The sequence below is a fragment of the Callospermophilus lateralis genome, chromosome 7, assembly GCF_048772815.1.
Source record: "Callospermophilus lateralis isolate mCalLat2 chromosome 7, mCalLat2.hap1, whole genome shotgun sequence".
Taxonomy (NCBI): domain Eukaryota; kingdom Metazoa; phylum Chordata; class Mammalia; order Rodentia; family Sciuridae; genus Callospermophilus; species Callospermophilus lateralis.
In genome coordinates this window covers 6,874,875-6,891,071 of record NC_135311.1, presented here as the reverse complement: position 1 = coordinate 6,891,071, position 16,197 = coordinate 6,874,875, and the positions used below count along the sequence as shown (strand labels likewise).

Below are 16,197 nucleotides of genomic sequence, written 5' to 3'. Positions count from 1 at the left end.
CCGGGTCACTTTCATTAGTGCGGGAAATGGCTCTGGGACTCTCAATTGGAACCTGGTTTTCTAGGTGAGCAGCAGCGATTCGGGGTGCCTGGGTCCCAATGTGCAAAAAACATCTAGGATCCAACTATAAAAGAAAGCATTTTTAGTGTTTTGAAATTATTAGACTTTTTATACTTGCTATAACACCAAGGATGTAAGCTGTATCTACAACAGGGAAAAATGTCACACACATATATATATATATATATATATATATATATATATCATACAACAAATACTAAGTACACGTGCCTACTAATAAATATTTCCTTAAAGAAATGTAATGAGGGGCTGGGGATGTGGCTCAAGCGGTAGTGTGCTCGCCTGGCATGCGTGTGGCCCGGGTTCGATCCTCAGCACCACATACAAGCAAAGATGTTGTGTCCGCCGAAAACTAAAAAATAAATATTAAAAATTCTCTCTCTCTCTCTCCCCCCCTCTCTCTCACTCTCTCTTTAAAAAAAAAAAAAAAAAAGAAATGTAATGAGGAAGTATATACAGCATCTAGCCAATGAAAACAAATTGCCTAACAGGCAATTTAATAAATTGTAGAGGAAACCTCCGAACTATTACTTATAGATTTCAACTTAAATTAATGGTATAAGGTAATAGGGTGTTCCAATTTTGTATGATTGTAAATTAACTCCACAGTAGATGAAGCACATCGAACAGTCCTCTACATTTCTCTGCCTCCACTGTAAATAGTTTGGGGTCAGGTGACTACTTTTGGCTAAAGAGCTGTGAGTGGAAATAACTTGTGTGTCAGTTCTAGTCAAAACCAATTAAAAGTGGGTCTAAATTCTCTCCTTTTCCCGCTGAGGTGGCTACCTTAAAAGCTACATGTTACTGTGTGCAGTGGCATGCTTGTAATCTAAGATACTTCAAGGGAGAAGCAGGAGGATCATCAAGCACAGGATTTTATCCAGTATGGACAACACAGCAAGACTGCCTTGGGGGCGGGGGGTGGGAAAGAGCTACATGTTGAGAAGGTATCCCATGAAGATAAAACTTTGTCCCCAACCCTTATTTTGCCTCAAAACCCTTTGGAAATACAGGAACAGGAAAAAAGATCACTTACAGAGAACACAAAAACACAAACAAGAATTAAGGGCTCATTACCTCAATAAAGTAATGTGTCTAATCCACCTTTGTACTAATACTACTCAAGTTTATGTACTGGAGAGAAAGCATCATGTCTTTTAAAAGTGGAAAACCAAAATTATTCAAAGGCCACTTGGTGGTGCTATTTCTACAGTAATCTGATAACTTTTTGGTTACACCTTTTCTAGCAAATTAAAAGATAAATGGATTCCTTAATTCTTAAGAGTGTTATAATTGGCATCACTCAGCTAATCTTGTTTTTAGGAAAAACAACCAAATATACAATTGCCTCTGCACAGTTCCAGAATGCACATCATGCAATTCCTGCAAGAACAATATCCAATATATAAGATCAACTTGAACCAAACTAAAATCACCAACAAAATTCTTTTCTCCAATATCTCGTTATAGTCTAGTCTCAAGTGTTATCTGGTATTAAGAAAGCAATTTTAGCCTTGTAATATTCAGCTGGGACCAGAGTTCATTCCACTGTTGATCTTTGCTTTTATTTCATTTTATAAAATACGCTATTTTATGTATATAGACTTTTTCATAAATAAATCCTGGGGTTGGAGGGAGGGAGAGGAAAAAAATATACTGGAGGAAGTGCTCCTTTTTTAGAGAATTTAATCTGTAATTACATGCTCTTCTGGCCATTTCTCATCCTCAGGATTTAGTTCTGGGAGGACTCAACTAATCTAGGTTAGGTGCTCCTCCTGGGTGCTGCAACAGTACCATACCACACAAATTATTTATTCATGAATCTACTACTGGACTGTGAGGTACCGGAGTATGAGGATCATAAAGTACAATATGGCCCCATAACTAGGTCATAAGCTTTAAAGTGAGACAGATTTGGTATCTAGGCTTTATAACTTTGCAGCCAATTTCTTAGGTAAGTTACCTAGCCATTCTAATCTTTAGTTCCTACATATTTGAAATAGGGATACTATCTACTTCATGGGTTGCTCATGAGAATTAAAATAAGGCACTTAACACAGTATCCAGCACATAATGAAATGCTTTCTAAATAGTAACTATAATAGTGAAATGAGCCATTTTAGAATTCTGAGTACCCGCCATATAAAAGGTACTGAAAAAGCTATTTTGGTAAATAAATGAAAGGAATGAAGTAAAGCCACAGATTGCTCCTCAATATATGATTTCATTCTACCATTAGATTTATAGGTCTAAATAGGAAAATTGTTTTTCTTTTAGATACTTCACTAAGGGAGATAATCATTAGTCCAATAAGAAAAAAAAATTAATAAGGATAAGTGCAATTAAACTTAACCTTCTTTTTTTTTTTTTGTGTGTGCTGGGGATTGAACCCATAGCCTTGGGCATGCAAGGCAAGCACTCTACCAACTGAGCTATATCCTAAGCCCCGTAACCATGTTTTTTGAAAAACATTATTATCCTATCACATGGTAAATTCTCATGCACAACTATTCTACTGAGATCTGTTACCTGAAAACTTAGAGCAACTGGCAGTGAAGTTCATGGGTAGAAAATTGGAATTGTGCCTGTTCTTTTGAGTGCATACTTGTAAATTAAAATACTAGTCAGCTGAAGTTCTCCAGAGTATTTGTTCTGGATGTAATGAAGCTACCTAAAACCAAGAAATCTACCTACAGGTAGTTTGCACAAAGTGTTCAGGTCTGTTAGGACTTACCCTCTGGCCCCTGGAGATAAGCTTTGTTATCCCATTCAGCATTTTCCCTGAACTCTTAAAAAAAAAAAAAAAAAAAAAATTAAAAAGGTAAGCCACAACTGGGAAAGATACCTGAAACATGCAAAAAAGACAATGGATTAATATCTAGAATATGCACAAGAAAGTTTCCAGAAAAGGAAATATCAATGGTTAATAAACACAATAAATTTTCAATCTCATTACATTTCAGGGAGCTGATAACTAAAATCCTGAAAACAAGATGACATTTACAATGACCATCATGGGAAACTGAAAAAGTCAGACAACAGCAAATGTTACAAGAGCCTGAGAAATACTGGGAATTTTCATACACTGCCACTGGGAGTATAAATACAAATACCTTGAAAAAATATTTGGGATTATCTTTGTAAAAATGAAAGTGTAAAACTCTGTGACCCTGATATTTTACTTCTTGGTGTTTATACTAGAAAAACACATACATGTGCAACGAGTGAGAACTATTACATCTAGCATGATATAATTTCATTCATTATTTGGGGGATATACACATATGCAGTAAAACTGAAACAAGTGAAATGGAAGAAAAAAGTTAAAAAAAATGGTTACTCTTAGGAAGGAAGGAAAGGGAAACAATTGGGGAAGGATGCACAAATGCACACAATCATCAGGTAATGATCTATTAACACTAGATAATGGATAAATGAGTACTTTATTACTTTATGTTATGTGTTATATTTATTTATTTTTGTTATAAATTTTAAATCTTGGGCTGGGGATGTGGCTCAAGCGGTAGCGCGCTTGCCTGGCATGCGTGCGGCCCGGGTTCGATCCTCAGCACCACATACAAGCAAAGATGTTGTGTCCGCCGAAAACTAAAAAATAAATATTAAAAAAATTCTCTCTCTAAAAAAAAAAAAATAATAAAAAAATAAATTTTAAATCTAGGGGTTGGGGTTGTGGCTCAGCGGTAGAGCAATCGCCTAGCATGTGCAAGGCCCTGAGTTCGATCCTTGGCACCACATAAAAATAAATGAAATAAAGGTATTGTGTCCAACTACAACTAAAATATATATAAAAGGAAATTTTAAATCTAAAAACCTCAATCTTTCAGGAGCCAAAGGATACGTGTGTGTGTGTGTGTGTGTGTGTGTGTGTGTGTGTATGTGTTTTTTTTTTTTTTAAACTGGGGATTGAACCCAGGGCTTTGCACATGCTGGGCAAGTGTTCTTTCATTGAAGTATACCCCCAACTCTTAAAAGTTTAGAATACAATATGCCCTCTGCCCCTTTTACATAAGGAATCAAGATGTCCAGTGGATGCCTGAAACCAGAAGTACCAAACCATATAGATACTGTTTTCTTTTACACACACACACACACACACACACACACACCCCTCTGATAAAGTTCAATTCATAGTAACATATTAACAATTAATAATTGAAAAGAACAATTATAATAATATAATGTAATGTTATGTGAATGTAGTCTCTCTCCTTCTCAAACTATCTTATTGTGGAACTGGGGGCAAGGCCAGCAGTGGACTACTTGCCTACCATGTATAAGACCATGGATTCAATCTCTAGCACCCCTCAAAAACAAAAGAAAACAAAACCCAGGCTTACTGAATTTTCACTTAAAGAAAGCCCCCGACAGCTTTTCTTTGGTACATCTGAATTGCCAGCATCACTACTCTTACACTTAGGGACCGTCACTCAGTAAAATAAGCATCACCTGAAAAGAAGCACTTCAACAATCAGGACATTCGGTCTCCTAACTGAGATGGCTACTAAGTGACTGATGGGTGGGTAGCGCATGTATTAGTATTATAGTTTGGATATACTAGATAGGGGGATGATTCAGTTGTAGGAAAGCAGAAAATTTCATCAAGCTTCTCAGAATGGTATACAATTTAAAACATGCAAACTGTTTATTTTTGTAATTTTTCATTCAAGATTTTTGGATCATGATTTAATTTGGGTGACTGAAATTACAGAAAGTAAAACCACTATCTTGCCCTGATAGAATAAATTATTCTAGATGGTTAATTCATTTTGCTTAATCATTTCCACCTTTCTTATGACCAAAATTCTTAAAGCAACAACAGGCTGGGCACGGTGGTGTATGCCTATAATCCTAGTGAGTCAGGAGGCTGAGTCAGGAGGCTGAGGCAGGAGGATGGAAAGTTCAAGGACAAGTCTTAGTAAGTCAGCAAGACCCTCAGAAACTTTTAGTGAGACCCAGTCACAAAATAAAAACTAAAAAGGACCAGGGGTGTAGTTCAGTGGTAGAGCAACCCTGGATTCAATCCCCAGATGGAAATCAAAAACCAAACCAAACCAAACAAAACACACACACACAAAACAAACAAACAAACAACAACAACAAAAAAACCCCAAACAAAACAAAAAACCCCCACCGATAATAAGGTCAAGTTACTGTGTGCCAAGTACCATGGTGAACACAATGGTAAACTGTTAATAGTCTCTAACTTAATACTATTTCCTTTGAGTTTTACCTCCTTTTAGTTTTCAAGTTTACTTTTTGATAAAAATGACAAGGATTCCTTAATTTGTTCATTCAAGAAACACATAATGATGTGCTTCTGCATGCTTATATCATACAGAGTACATAGTGGTAAAATATATATATATATATAGTCTCTAGGGACTGCCTCCTTTTTTATCTGTTGATTCCAGGGCTCCTTTGCTGCTTCTAAGAACCAGAGGCCTAGAGGCGCAGTTCCCAGTAAAAGTTTGGTAAATACTAACTAGTCCTATAAAAGACACCAAAGATCTAAGGCTGAAGAAATTTGAGAACTGATACAAAGTAATTTCTTGATTAATTACAATACATATTAGCACATGAAAAGTTTTAGGGAAAACTATAATAGAGTTCATTTTATACTGTTTCCCAAATTTACTTGGCCTTAACATCCTTTATTGAAAAATAGTAGTATTAATACCATTCTCTTAGATAACAAGAGGGCCCCTGCTAAGGAGTAAGGTGGTGGCTTTGTGTTTCCAAGCCCAAGCATGAACCTCTACTAGGTCCCAGACTGGGTTAGGACCCATCTGCTCTACTTATTACCTGTTGTCCTTAACTTTCTTTGCCTTACAAATGACTTCACTGGAAACAATTGCCCAATGCCTACCAACACTTGGTTCCTAATACAACTATGCAGACAAGAGTTGACCTAGCAGGTCTGAAATTCCTAGCAGCAAGTTTGGCCCTGAGCTAGTATCCAGGAACTTGGATTTCAGGATCACCACCCACCATGTGTACAACTGGCTAAGAATTTATGAAAGCTATGTGGTTTATAGTGAACATCTGCTTTCCTGCTGGGTATCTAGGAAGTCTGGAATTTTATACATGCTAAACAGTTGATGCCTACACAACCAACCCCCAATAAAAAACCTGGCACTGAGTTTCTAATAGGCTTCCCCAGTAGACAGCATTTCACAGGTACTGGAACAACTTATTACTAGAGAAATTATGTGTATTCTTTATGATTCCATTGGGAAAGGAGTCTTCCTTTGCTTCCTTTCACTGTAATTAATAACAGTCATAAATATAACTATATGCTGGTTTTTGAGTACTCCTATCAAATCACAGAATCTGAGGGCAATCTTGGTAATTACCAACACAAGCACTCAATGTCCAGTACCACCCAACACTCATCTCTAGCTGGTGCCCAATACCATCTTTGACAAACTCAAGTTTCTTCACCCCAATTCTTAATTCTCCCCCATATCAACTACCCCCAACTCCTGTGCCTTTAGCACTATTTCCCTTGCACTCTCATGCCAATTCTGACACTACATGGCAAGTGATTTCCAACCCAAAGCCCTCCCACCCAACCTCATCTCTCCTGATCCCTAAACTACTCGTAGTACCAGTGTTATTCTAAAAATATCTGTCTAATTCTGCTCCCTAGAACAAATACTACTATGGAAGAGTTATGGGTTCTAGAGGGAATCTCAGTCCTGGAGACAAGAATGAGCAACATGGTCTAGAAGTCACTTCTTTGTTTTCATGGTTCTGGGGATCAAACTTAGGTCCCTGTATGTGCAGGGCAAGTGCTGTGTGAATAAGCTATACTACTAGCCTGAGGCTACTTCTTCCCATAGGTGTGCCAGTGGACTAGTATTCTGGCTATGTTATAGACATTATGGGAAATGTTGGTCAGGAAAATGATCTTGTATATAAATTAAAACAACAGATTTACTGGTCTTAACATTGACCATCTCTAACCCATTTTCTTCATTGAAGTCTTGCTTAAAATCCTTTAATATTTTCTCACTGTTTTTAACAGAAAAGATCTTGTTACTATATAACAACAGGGAGGGATGAATAACAAAAGTCTGATCCCCAAGCAGATAATCTCCAACCACATTTTTCAATGTCATTTAAAATACCTATAAGCAAAAACAAACAAAAAGCCTAAAAGCAGAAAGAATCCTATTAGTAAATCAATGAATGTGAAAGATATTTGCTCATTCTATTTTCCAGGGCATAAACAAACCAGAGCTTGGCATGATAAAGGCTGAAAGCCACTAATTCTATGAAAACTTGGGCACTAATTTCTGCTTTTGGGCTTTCATGTCATTTGAAGACTTATTTACAGAGCAAAGGAGTTTTTACTTGTAACTAGAAGATAGATAAGGACAGGCTTCCTATTAAAAATGAGTGACAGTAAAAATTAAAGTAAACGATAATTATTTCAAGGATTGCAGGGAGCAAAAATGAAAAAAATTCTCAAAGATATCATTAAATACTTCTGTTTTTCAATTGTCAACCACCTATTCCAAAAGTTCTGCCTCTACCCCTACCTCCTGTCATTTTTTATGTAAAATGTGAGTAACATAGTTCCTTTAATCTTTAAGTTCTTTGAAGCTTTACCAAATGTAATTGGAAAGAACAGTCACTATTGTATTATTTAGAAAACACACCCACACCCCCACACACACATACATTTTAATTAAGAAACCCAGAGGTATTTTACCACTGAGCCACATTCCCAGCCCTTTAAAATCTTTCTTTTGAGACAGGGTCTCACTAAGTTGCTGAGGCTGGCCTCAAATTCGAACTCCTTCTGCCTCATACTTCCGAGTTGCTGGGATTACAGGTGTGCACCACTACACCCATCTAGTCACTATTGTTTAAACTTCAACTACTATACAGATGGAACATTTAGCTAGATTTAGAATATTTCTTAAAAAGAAAAAAAGAAAAAAAAGGTAAACTTGTCTATATAGGTCAAATGTAACCTGAGAAGGAAGTCAGAAAAAGCCTGTCCAAATTTATACCAACGACTGCATGCTAAAACTTCAGTATTCATAAAAATCGTTAAGTTCCATTTTTTGAAACATTTTTTTCTCACTAAGTATAAAATAGCTTGTACTGTGGTTTTTTTTTTTTTTTTTTTTGGAGGTACTAGGAATTGAACCCAAGGTTTCATACATGCTAGGCAAGGACTTTACCACTGAGCTACATCCCCATCCTTTTTGATTTTGAAATAGGATCTTCCTAAGCTGCTCAGGCTGGCCTTGAACTTGTGATCCTTCTGCCTCATACATCCCAGTAGCTGGGATTAATGTATGCATCACCACACTAGGTAATAGTTTGTTATCTTTAATTACTGAATATTATTCCATGATATTGTGCCACAGTTTGTTTAAGCATTTAAACAAATTTCCACTGAAGGACATCTGGGTTGTTTCCAGTTCTTAACTATCATGAAAAAAGTAGTTATGAACATTCATGTACATGATTTTGTGTGAAGAGAATCATAGATCCTTTAGGTTAATTTGATCTAGTTTAAGAACTGAATGAATTCAGAACTAAATTATGTCTACATTAATTGAAACTATGATCACTGAATATTTTTCAGAAACAGGCTATATCAGCCAGGAGGCTGAGGAATAAAGATTGAAAGTTCAAAGTCAGTCTCAGAAACTTAGCAAGATCCTAAGCAAATCAGTGAGACACTGTTTCAAAATAAAAAATAAATAGGACTGGGGATGTGGCTCAGTGGTTGAGCATCCCTGGTTCTATCCCTGGTAACCCCCCCCCCCCCATCCCATTCCCAAAAAAGAAGCAGGATGTATGGTAAACAATTTGTAGTCATTATCTTACAACAATCCTATGAGGCAGATGTTATTATTATTATCCCCAGGTGAAAATAAGTATGAATAGAATATATAACTTCTCAAAGGTAGTTTTAGAATTGAATGCTATACTTGAATATAAGACTCTCTTTCCCATTAGCCATGGCATATACTACACCATCAATCATCAATGTTTAATAATTTCTAGTGACGAGAAACAGTCCATGTAGTTTAAAAACTGAATATACTCTCACAATGAATGGTGAAATGTCTCCTTATAGCTTCCATTTACTGTCAGTTTTTCTCTTGGATTTTACAAGTTATCTTCCACATGACAACTTTTCAAATATTAAAGGTAGTTATGTCCTTTTTTTTTTCTGTTGCTGGGTAAATGTCTTCAATTTCTTAACTTAAAGTAATAATCGTGTAATGTAAGTCCACTCTCTATATTATCTCAATACACTTGAGATATGATCTGTCCTTTCCTAATTATTACATTTCAGAGTGACTATTTGTAACTATCATACCACTGTTTCATGAGAACACATTTTACTAAAATCACCTCTTAAAAAACCCCCAAAACACATCACTTACATGTAAAATAAAATTCTTAAATCACAGGTGAAATCTTCATGACCTTAAGTTATGCAATGGCTTCTTAAATATGACACCAAAAGCACAAGTGACAAAAGTAAAAATACACACTTAAATTTCATAAATATTAAAACATGTGCTTTACAATTCACAATAACCAAATTATGGTTCAAATTATCAACTTATATACCCATCAATAATGAAGAAATTAAGAAAATGTGATCTATATACACAATGAAGTTTTTTCAGCCACAAAGAATAATGAAATTATGGCATTTGCTGGCAAATGAATGGAAATGGAGACCATCATGCTAAGTCAAATAAGCCAGTTTCAGAAAATCAAAGGTTGAATGTCTTCTCTCTATGTGGAGGTTAGAACAAAATAAGAGAAAGGAGGAGGGGAAGAAGTGCTACCATAAAGATATTGGGATAATCAATACAGTAGAAGGAAATCAAGAGGGAGGGAGGAAGGACAGGAAAGGGGAAGAAATGTGGAATGATTTTTTAAAAAATCGTGCTATATGCATATATAAACACACCACAGGGAATTACACTTTCCATGTAAGTAGAAAGAACCATTCAAAATAAATAAATAGGGCTGGGGATGTGGCTTAAGCGGTAGCGCGCTCGCCTGGCATGCGTGCGGCCCGGGTTCGATCCTCAGCACCACATACAAAGATGTTGTGCCTGCCGAAAAACTAAAGAATAAATATTAAAAAAATAAATAAATAAATAGATGAGTGAAAGGAAGATCAGTAGAGGAAGGAGAATGGGTTAAGTGAGAAGGGGAAGGAAAGCAGGGATCAGGAACTGAAATAAAATTCCATGCATGTATAATTTGGTTGCAATGAACTCAGTTAACATGTATAAACTATAATGCTTTAAAAACAACAAAAGTAGGGCTGGGATTGTGGCTCAGCGGTGGAACGCCCGCCTAGCATGGGCGGGACCCGGGTTCGATCCTTAGCACCACATAAAAATAAAGGCATTGTGTTGTGTCCGTGTACACCTAAAAAAATAATTTTTTTTTTTTTTTTAAAAAAGTCTTGTGCTTCAAAACATATCATCAAGAAAATGGAATAGGTGTGCGGGGGTTGTGGCTCAGCAGTAGAGTGCTCACCTAGAACATGTGAGGCCCTGGGCTCGATCCTTAGCACCACATAAAAATAAAAAAATAAAATAAATGTATTTTGTCCAACTACAACTAAAAAATAAATATTAAAAAAAGAAAATGGAATAGGAGAAAATTTTTGTAAATCACATATCTGACTAAGAACTTATATCTGTAATATAACTTCACACCCACTTGGATGGCTAAAATCAAAAGGTCAGACAGTAACAAGTATTAGAGAGGATCTGGAAAAACATTTCTGACACCAAATGTGTGGGTCTTCCAAACCAAGCAATTCTCCAATTCTCTGTGGACACCAATTAATTAGATGTTCTACTCACACTATTTACCCTCAGATCCCACCAGTTAATAGCTTTGTTCTGTAAGACTACCCCTCACTTCAGAAGACAATCACCTTTTACATTGCTGTTGGGATTACAAAATAGTGCTGCCACTTTGGAAAGTTTGGCAGTTTCTCAAAAGGTAAAAATGGAATTAACAGATGACCTTGCAAGTCCACTCTTGGTTATATAAGAGAAATGAAAATATGCATACACAAAACTTGTGCACAAATGCTCACAGGAGTGTCATATACATAATGGCCAGAAAGGGGAAACAACTCAAATGTGCATCAACTGATATAGCTGTACAATGAAATGTTATTTGGCAATAACAAAAAACAGAGTTCTGATACATGTTGTGACATGGAAAAACCCTAAAAACAAAACAAAAAAAGAAGACAGTCAATGAAGAAGATATATAGTATGATTCCAATTATATGAAATGTCCAGAATTGGCTTATTAATCATATAATTGAGTAGTGGTTGCTAAAGGATGGCGGGGGGAGAAATAAGGAGTGACTGCTGCCACAATTCTTCTGGGGTAATAAAAATGTTATAAGAGATGGGGATGTTGTTCATTGGTAGATCACTTGCCTAGCATGCACAAGGCCTGGGTTCAATTCCTAGCACTGCATGTACACACACATTCGTGGGCGTACACACAAACAAAATCTAGGTAAAAATGTTCTAAAATTAGGTAGTGGGAATGGTTGAATACTTTTGTGAATTTACTTAGAAAAGAGTGTATTTTATGTTAATTATATCTTAATAAAGCTGTGATTTAAAAATGTTGCTAGTTAGCCATATTAAAATATATAACAGTAGTAGCAGTTAACATACATGGTTAATGTACCAATGTAATATATATCTTACATACTAAAATTTTTTTTTTAGTTGTAGACGAACAATGCCTTTATTTTTATTTATTTATTTGTATGCAGTGCTGAGGATCGAACCCAGTGCCTCACACATGCTAGGCAAGTGCTCACCACTGAGCCACAGCCCCAGCCCTTACATACTTTATTTTGTTACAGCATCCTCTGAAGCACTATTTTAGTGACTGCTGTATAAGGAGCCACACAGAACTCAAAAAGTTAAAACAATAACTATTTATTACTGTGTACAAGTTTATAGCTATAGGTTATCTGGTTAATTTTTTGGCCCTGGATTGATTTGGTGATCTCTGTTGGACTGGTTCAGGATGACTGATTTTGCTCCATACCATCTTTCATCCTTTAGCTGTGTGGCCTACACTTGTTCTCACAGCAGTGACAAATTAAAGGTCCAAGAGAGCTAAATGACTTATGGCCTCTTGAATTCTAGGCTCCAAATTTGTAGAGTAACACTTCTATTCTTCTATTGAAGCCCCTTTGTTAGGCCAACTCAGAAAAAAGACTGCCTCTTAATGAAAGGAACTACAAAATTACCAATTTTCTGACACAAAAAGCATAGTGCGACATAGAATACATAAACATGATAAAAGAAAAATTGTTTCCTCTACTTCCAACATTTCTGACACCAAATGCATGGGTCTTCCAAACCAAGCAATTCTCCAATTCTCTGTGGACACCAATTAATTAGATGTTCTACTCACACTATTTACCCTCAGATCCCACCAGTTAATATCTTTGTTCTGTAAGACTGCCCCTCACTTCAGAAGACAATCACAAGTAATGGGTTCCAAGGTTATCCATGCTTCTAACTGATTTGGCTACATACTAGGGATTCCCAGGACCCTTCTTCAAGTTTGATAATTTGCTAAAATGACTCAGAGAAATCAAGGGGAAAAAATACTTATGTTTACTGGTTTATTACAAAGGATACGATGAAATGTACAAATGAACAATTAGATTAAATATACAAGGATCCTATGTGCAAGAGCTTTTGTACCCCTGGAATGTAGTGTGCATTCCTGGCTTGTGAATACTTTTGCTAACCTGAAAGCTCCTACCCCTATTTGTTCAGATTTGTATAGAGGCTTCGTCATTAACTCAGTCTATAGCCCCATCTGGGGAATGGGTTTGAAAATTCTAATCATGGTTTATTTTTTTCTGGTGACCAGCCAACATCTGGAAACTATCCAGGAATTCAACAAAAGTCATCTCATTAAAACAAAAGATATTCCTACCATTCAAGAAATTCTAAGGAATTTAGGAACCAGCTCAAAGACCAGATACTGGAACAAAAATTGCTCCTGGCACCCCTCCCTATTACTTAGGATATTAGAAGAGTTTTAGAAACCATGTCAGGAGCCAGGAGTAGTGACCAATATATGTATTCTTATTCTGTTTTATATGGAAACTGGACTCAAGAGCCCACATTCTGCATCACTGTACTGTGTTTCCTCTAGGCAACTTCAATCCTTCATTTGTGCAGCTGTATGTTGAAAGTGATCTTAGTAAAGAAAGAATAAGTGAGTTAATAAAATTCATTTAAATAATTATGAATCTTATTTCAGTTTGTTGAAAAATTTTTTAATAGAATTTTTATAAGTTTATGGTTTTGAACATTTATTTCTAAAGTTAATTAGACAACTAAAAGCTGTTCTGAGGGGCTGGCGATACAGCTTAATGGTAGAGTACTTGCCTAGCATGCATAAGGCCCTGAGTTCAATTCCTAATACTAAGGGGAAAAAAGCTGTTTTGATAAAATTTTACATCAGAAATTATGGAATGGTTGCAGTTTCCTACCTGTTTCAGCATCCAATAGAATTTGGCTTCTCTTTTGACAATACACTATTAAAAATATTTTTTCTTCTTGGTGAATAATCACAAGGACTTATATAATTCTCTCTCTCCCTCTCTGTCTCTCTCTCACTCTCTCTTTAAAAAAAAAAAAAAAAATTAAAAGTGCTGGGGATGTAGCTGACTAGCAGAGCAACCCTGGGTTCAATCCCCAGTAACCACCCCCACCACAGAAATCAACCTTATAGATACAATGACTGTATATTCATCATTTAGCTTCTCCAATGTTAACATCTAACATGAGCATATACAATTATCAGAAATAAGAAATTAACATTGGGTAGCCAGGCTTAGTGACACATGCCTATAATCCCAGCAGCTTTGGAGGCTGAGGCAGGAGGATCGAGAGTTCAAAGCCACCTCTGGAATGGCGGCAAAACTAAGCAACTTACTGACACCCTATCTCTAAAAAAAAAAGTGCAAAATAGGGCTGGGGATGTGGCTCAGTGGTGTACCTGAGTGGTGTACTCCCCCGATTCAAAAAAAAAAAAAAAAAGAAAATAGAGAAATTAATATTGGTACAATACTATTAACTAAACCACAGGCTTTATTTGGAGTTTCCTCAGCTTTTGTGTTACAGACTTTAATCAAAGACCCCATATATGGTGATCTTTTTGTTTTTCTAAATCTATCACCAACATATTACTTTCAAAAAAATTTGTGAAAACTATAAATTTGAAAAAATATATTCTTAATGAATTCATACAAGTCATTCATACAACTAATAGACAGAATAGAGTCTGCAGCATAGCCTAGATCAGTGGTTGAAAACTGTGGCCATATTTTAGTTATACCCAGGTATGGTTTAAAAATTTCTGATGCTGAGATTGTGTCTCAGACTAGATAAATCAGTCTCTGGGAGTGTGACCCAGGTATCAGTTTTTAAAGGTCCTTAGCTCATTTAGTGTACAGTCCTCACTGAGAACCTCTGGACAGGTGTCAATGGTTAAGAGAATTTCAACCATTTAACTAATCCATAGTTTTTGGGTACGGTTAATCAATTAAACATTCACTATACATTTCTCCAAAAAGCCATAGGGAGAGACAGTCAAGTACCTTACTTTCATGAATGAAGACATAATACAAGTAATTAGATTCTTTTTATCTGTCACTCTAGGAATTCTAACAAGAAAAATATATTAGTCTGTCATGACTTTTCTTCTACTGAAACCAGACCAATTTCCTCTGATAGTAATTTTCGAAATTAGTGGTTCTGAGCTAGGGTGATTTAGGTTTTCTCTCCCTAGAACATTTGGCAATGAATATCAAGGTACACTTCAGGTTATCAAAACTGGAGGATGGGAGGGGGTGTCCTACTGGCATCTAATGAGTAGAGGCCAGGGATGCTGCTAAACATTCTACAATGTACAAGAGAGTCCCTCACAACCAATAATGACCCAGTCCCAAATGTCAATAGTATTGAGGATTAGAACGACTGTTCTAAATCTTGAGTCCTATAGGAAAAATTTGGTCATAAGACTAATCTCATTGCTTTCATAACTTCAGTTAGAAAAAAAACCAATTTGTAATATTGAATTTTCTAATCTTCAAAATATTTATTTCCCCAGGTTTGGATTCCTAGAGCAACATTAGGACTATAGAAGTAAAGGAGTTCTGAAACATAGTAATGATAAACTTCAACAGTGTAAACTTCAGCTTCTCAACTCTGTACCTCTAGGTAGTTTTGCTAGGAATGACATACATCTAGTTTATAATTTTGATAACAATGCAAATGATGATGTAAGCATACTATCTCTTCTAATGTGTAAAGCAAGAAGGAAGGAAATACATGGGATTGGGATTGCTAAAGAATATTCTGGATATTCCTCAACAAACTGAACCTAGTGTTTAACTCCAGGCTATATTTCAGAGATTCCTAAACACTTTAATAGCTGTATAACCTTGACCAAGTTTTTTTAAACTTTTGTATGTCTGCTTCTCCATTTATAAAATGAAGATAACATTAGTTTCTAAATATAGGATTCTTTTAAGGGTTTAGTGACTTATAAATTACAGTTTACAATTACTACTAAGTCTTTAAAATTTACATAGCTACCCAGTAAAATGTTAAGCCTTGAATCTAGGCAGTCTGGGGCAATATTTCTGCTTTGTAGGCAGTCATCTAAGTGATGAGTAAAGTCTTGGTATCCAAACAAAAACTTTAAAGTTCTTCCTTTGTTAAATGTAAAGTTATTTATATACTCTTATGCCTATATCGGATTTACCCACAATTTATCATTATATACTCAACCCTATATAGTCAATTCTATTCTTTTAACATTTGAAATGTTACTTACAAAGTTAATATCAAAGAAGGTTTCCTGGGGCAGGCGTTGTGGCTCAAGAGTAGAGTGCTTGCCTAGCATGTGTAAGTACTGGGTTTGATCCTCAGTACCACATAAAAATAAGTAAATAAAATAAAGCTCTGTATCTATCTACAACTAAAAAAAAAAAAAGTTTTCCTGTTTATCTATATTGCATTT

The 16,197-nt window shown here is 35.8% G+C and overlaps 1 protein-coding gene across 4 annotated transcripts in view; it reads right to left on the bottom strand.

The window, feature by feature from the left end:
- Window positions 1-16,197, bottom strand: part of Dap3 (death associated protein 3) — a 34,314-nt gene that overhangs the window by 15,243 nt on the left and 2,874 nt on the right. For all 4 annotated transcript variants that reach the window (XM_076862160.1, XM_076862157.1, XM_076862158.1 and 1 more), the window contains exons 2-3: window positions 2,816-2,869; window positions 2-124 (exon numbers count right to left, since the gene is read on the bottom strand). In XM_076862160.1, the coding sequence (XP_076718275.1) occupies window positions 2-124; window positions 2,816-2,857 (165 nt within the window). In that variant the 5' untranslated portion in view covers window positions 2,858-2,869. The remainder of the gene's footprint in view (window position 1; window positions 125-2,815; window positions 2,870-16,197) is intronic.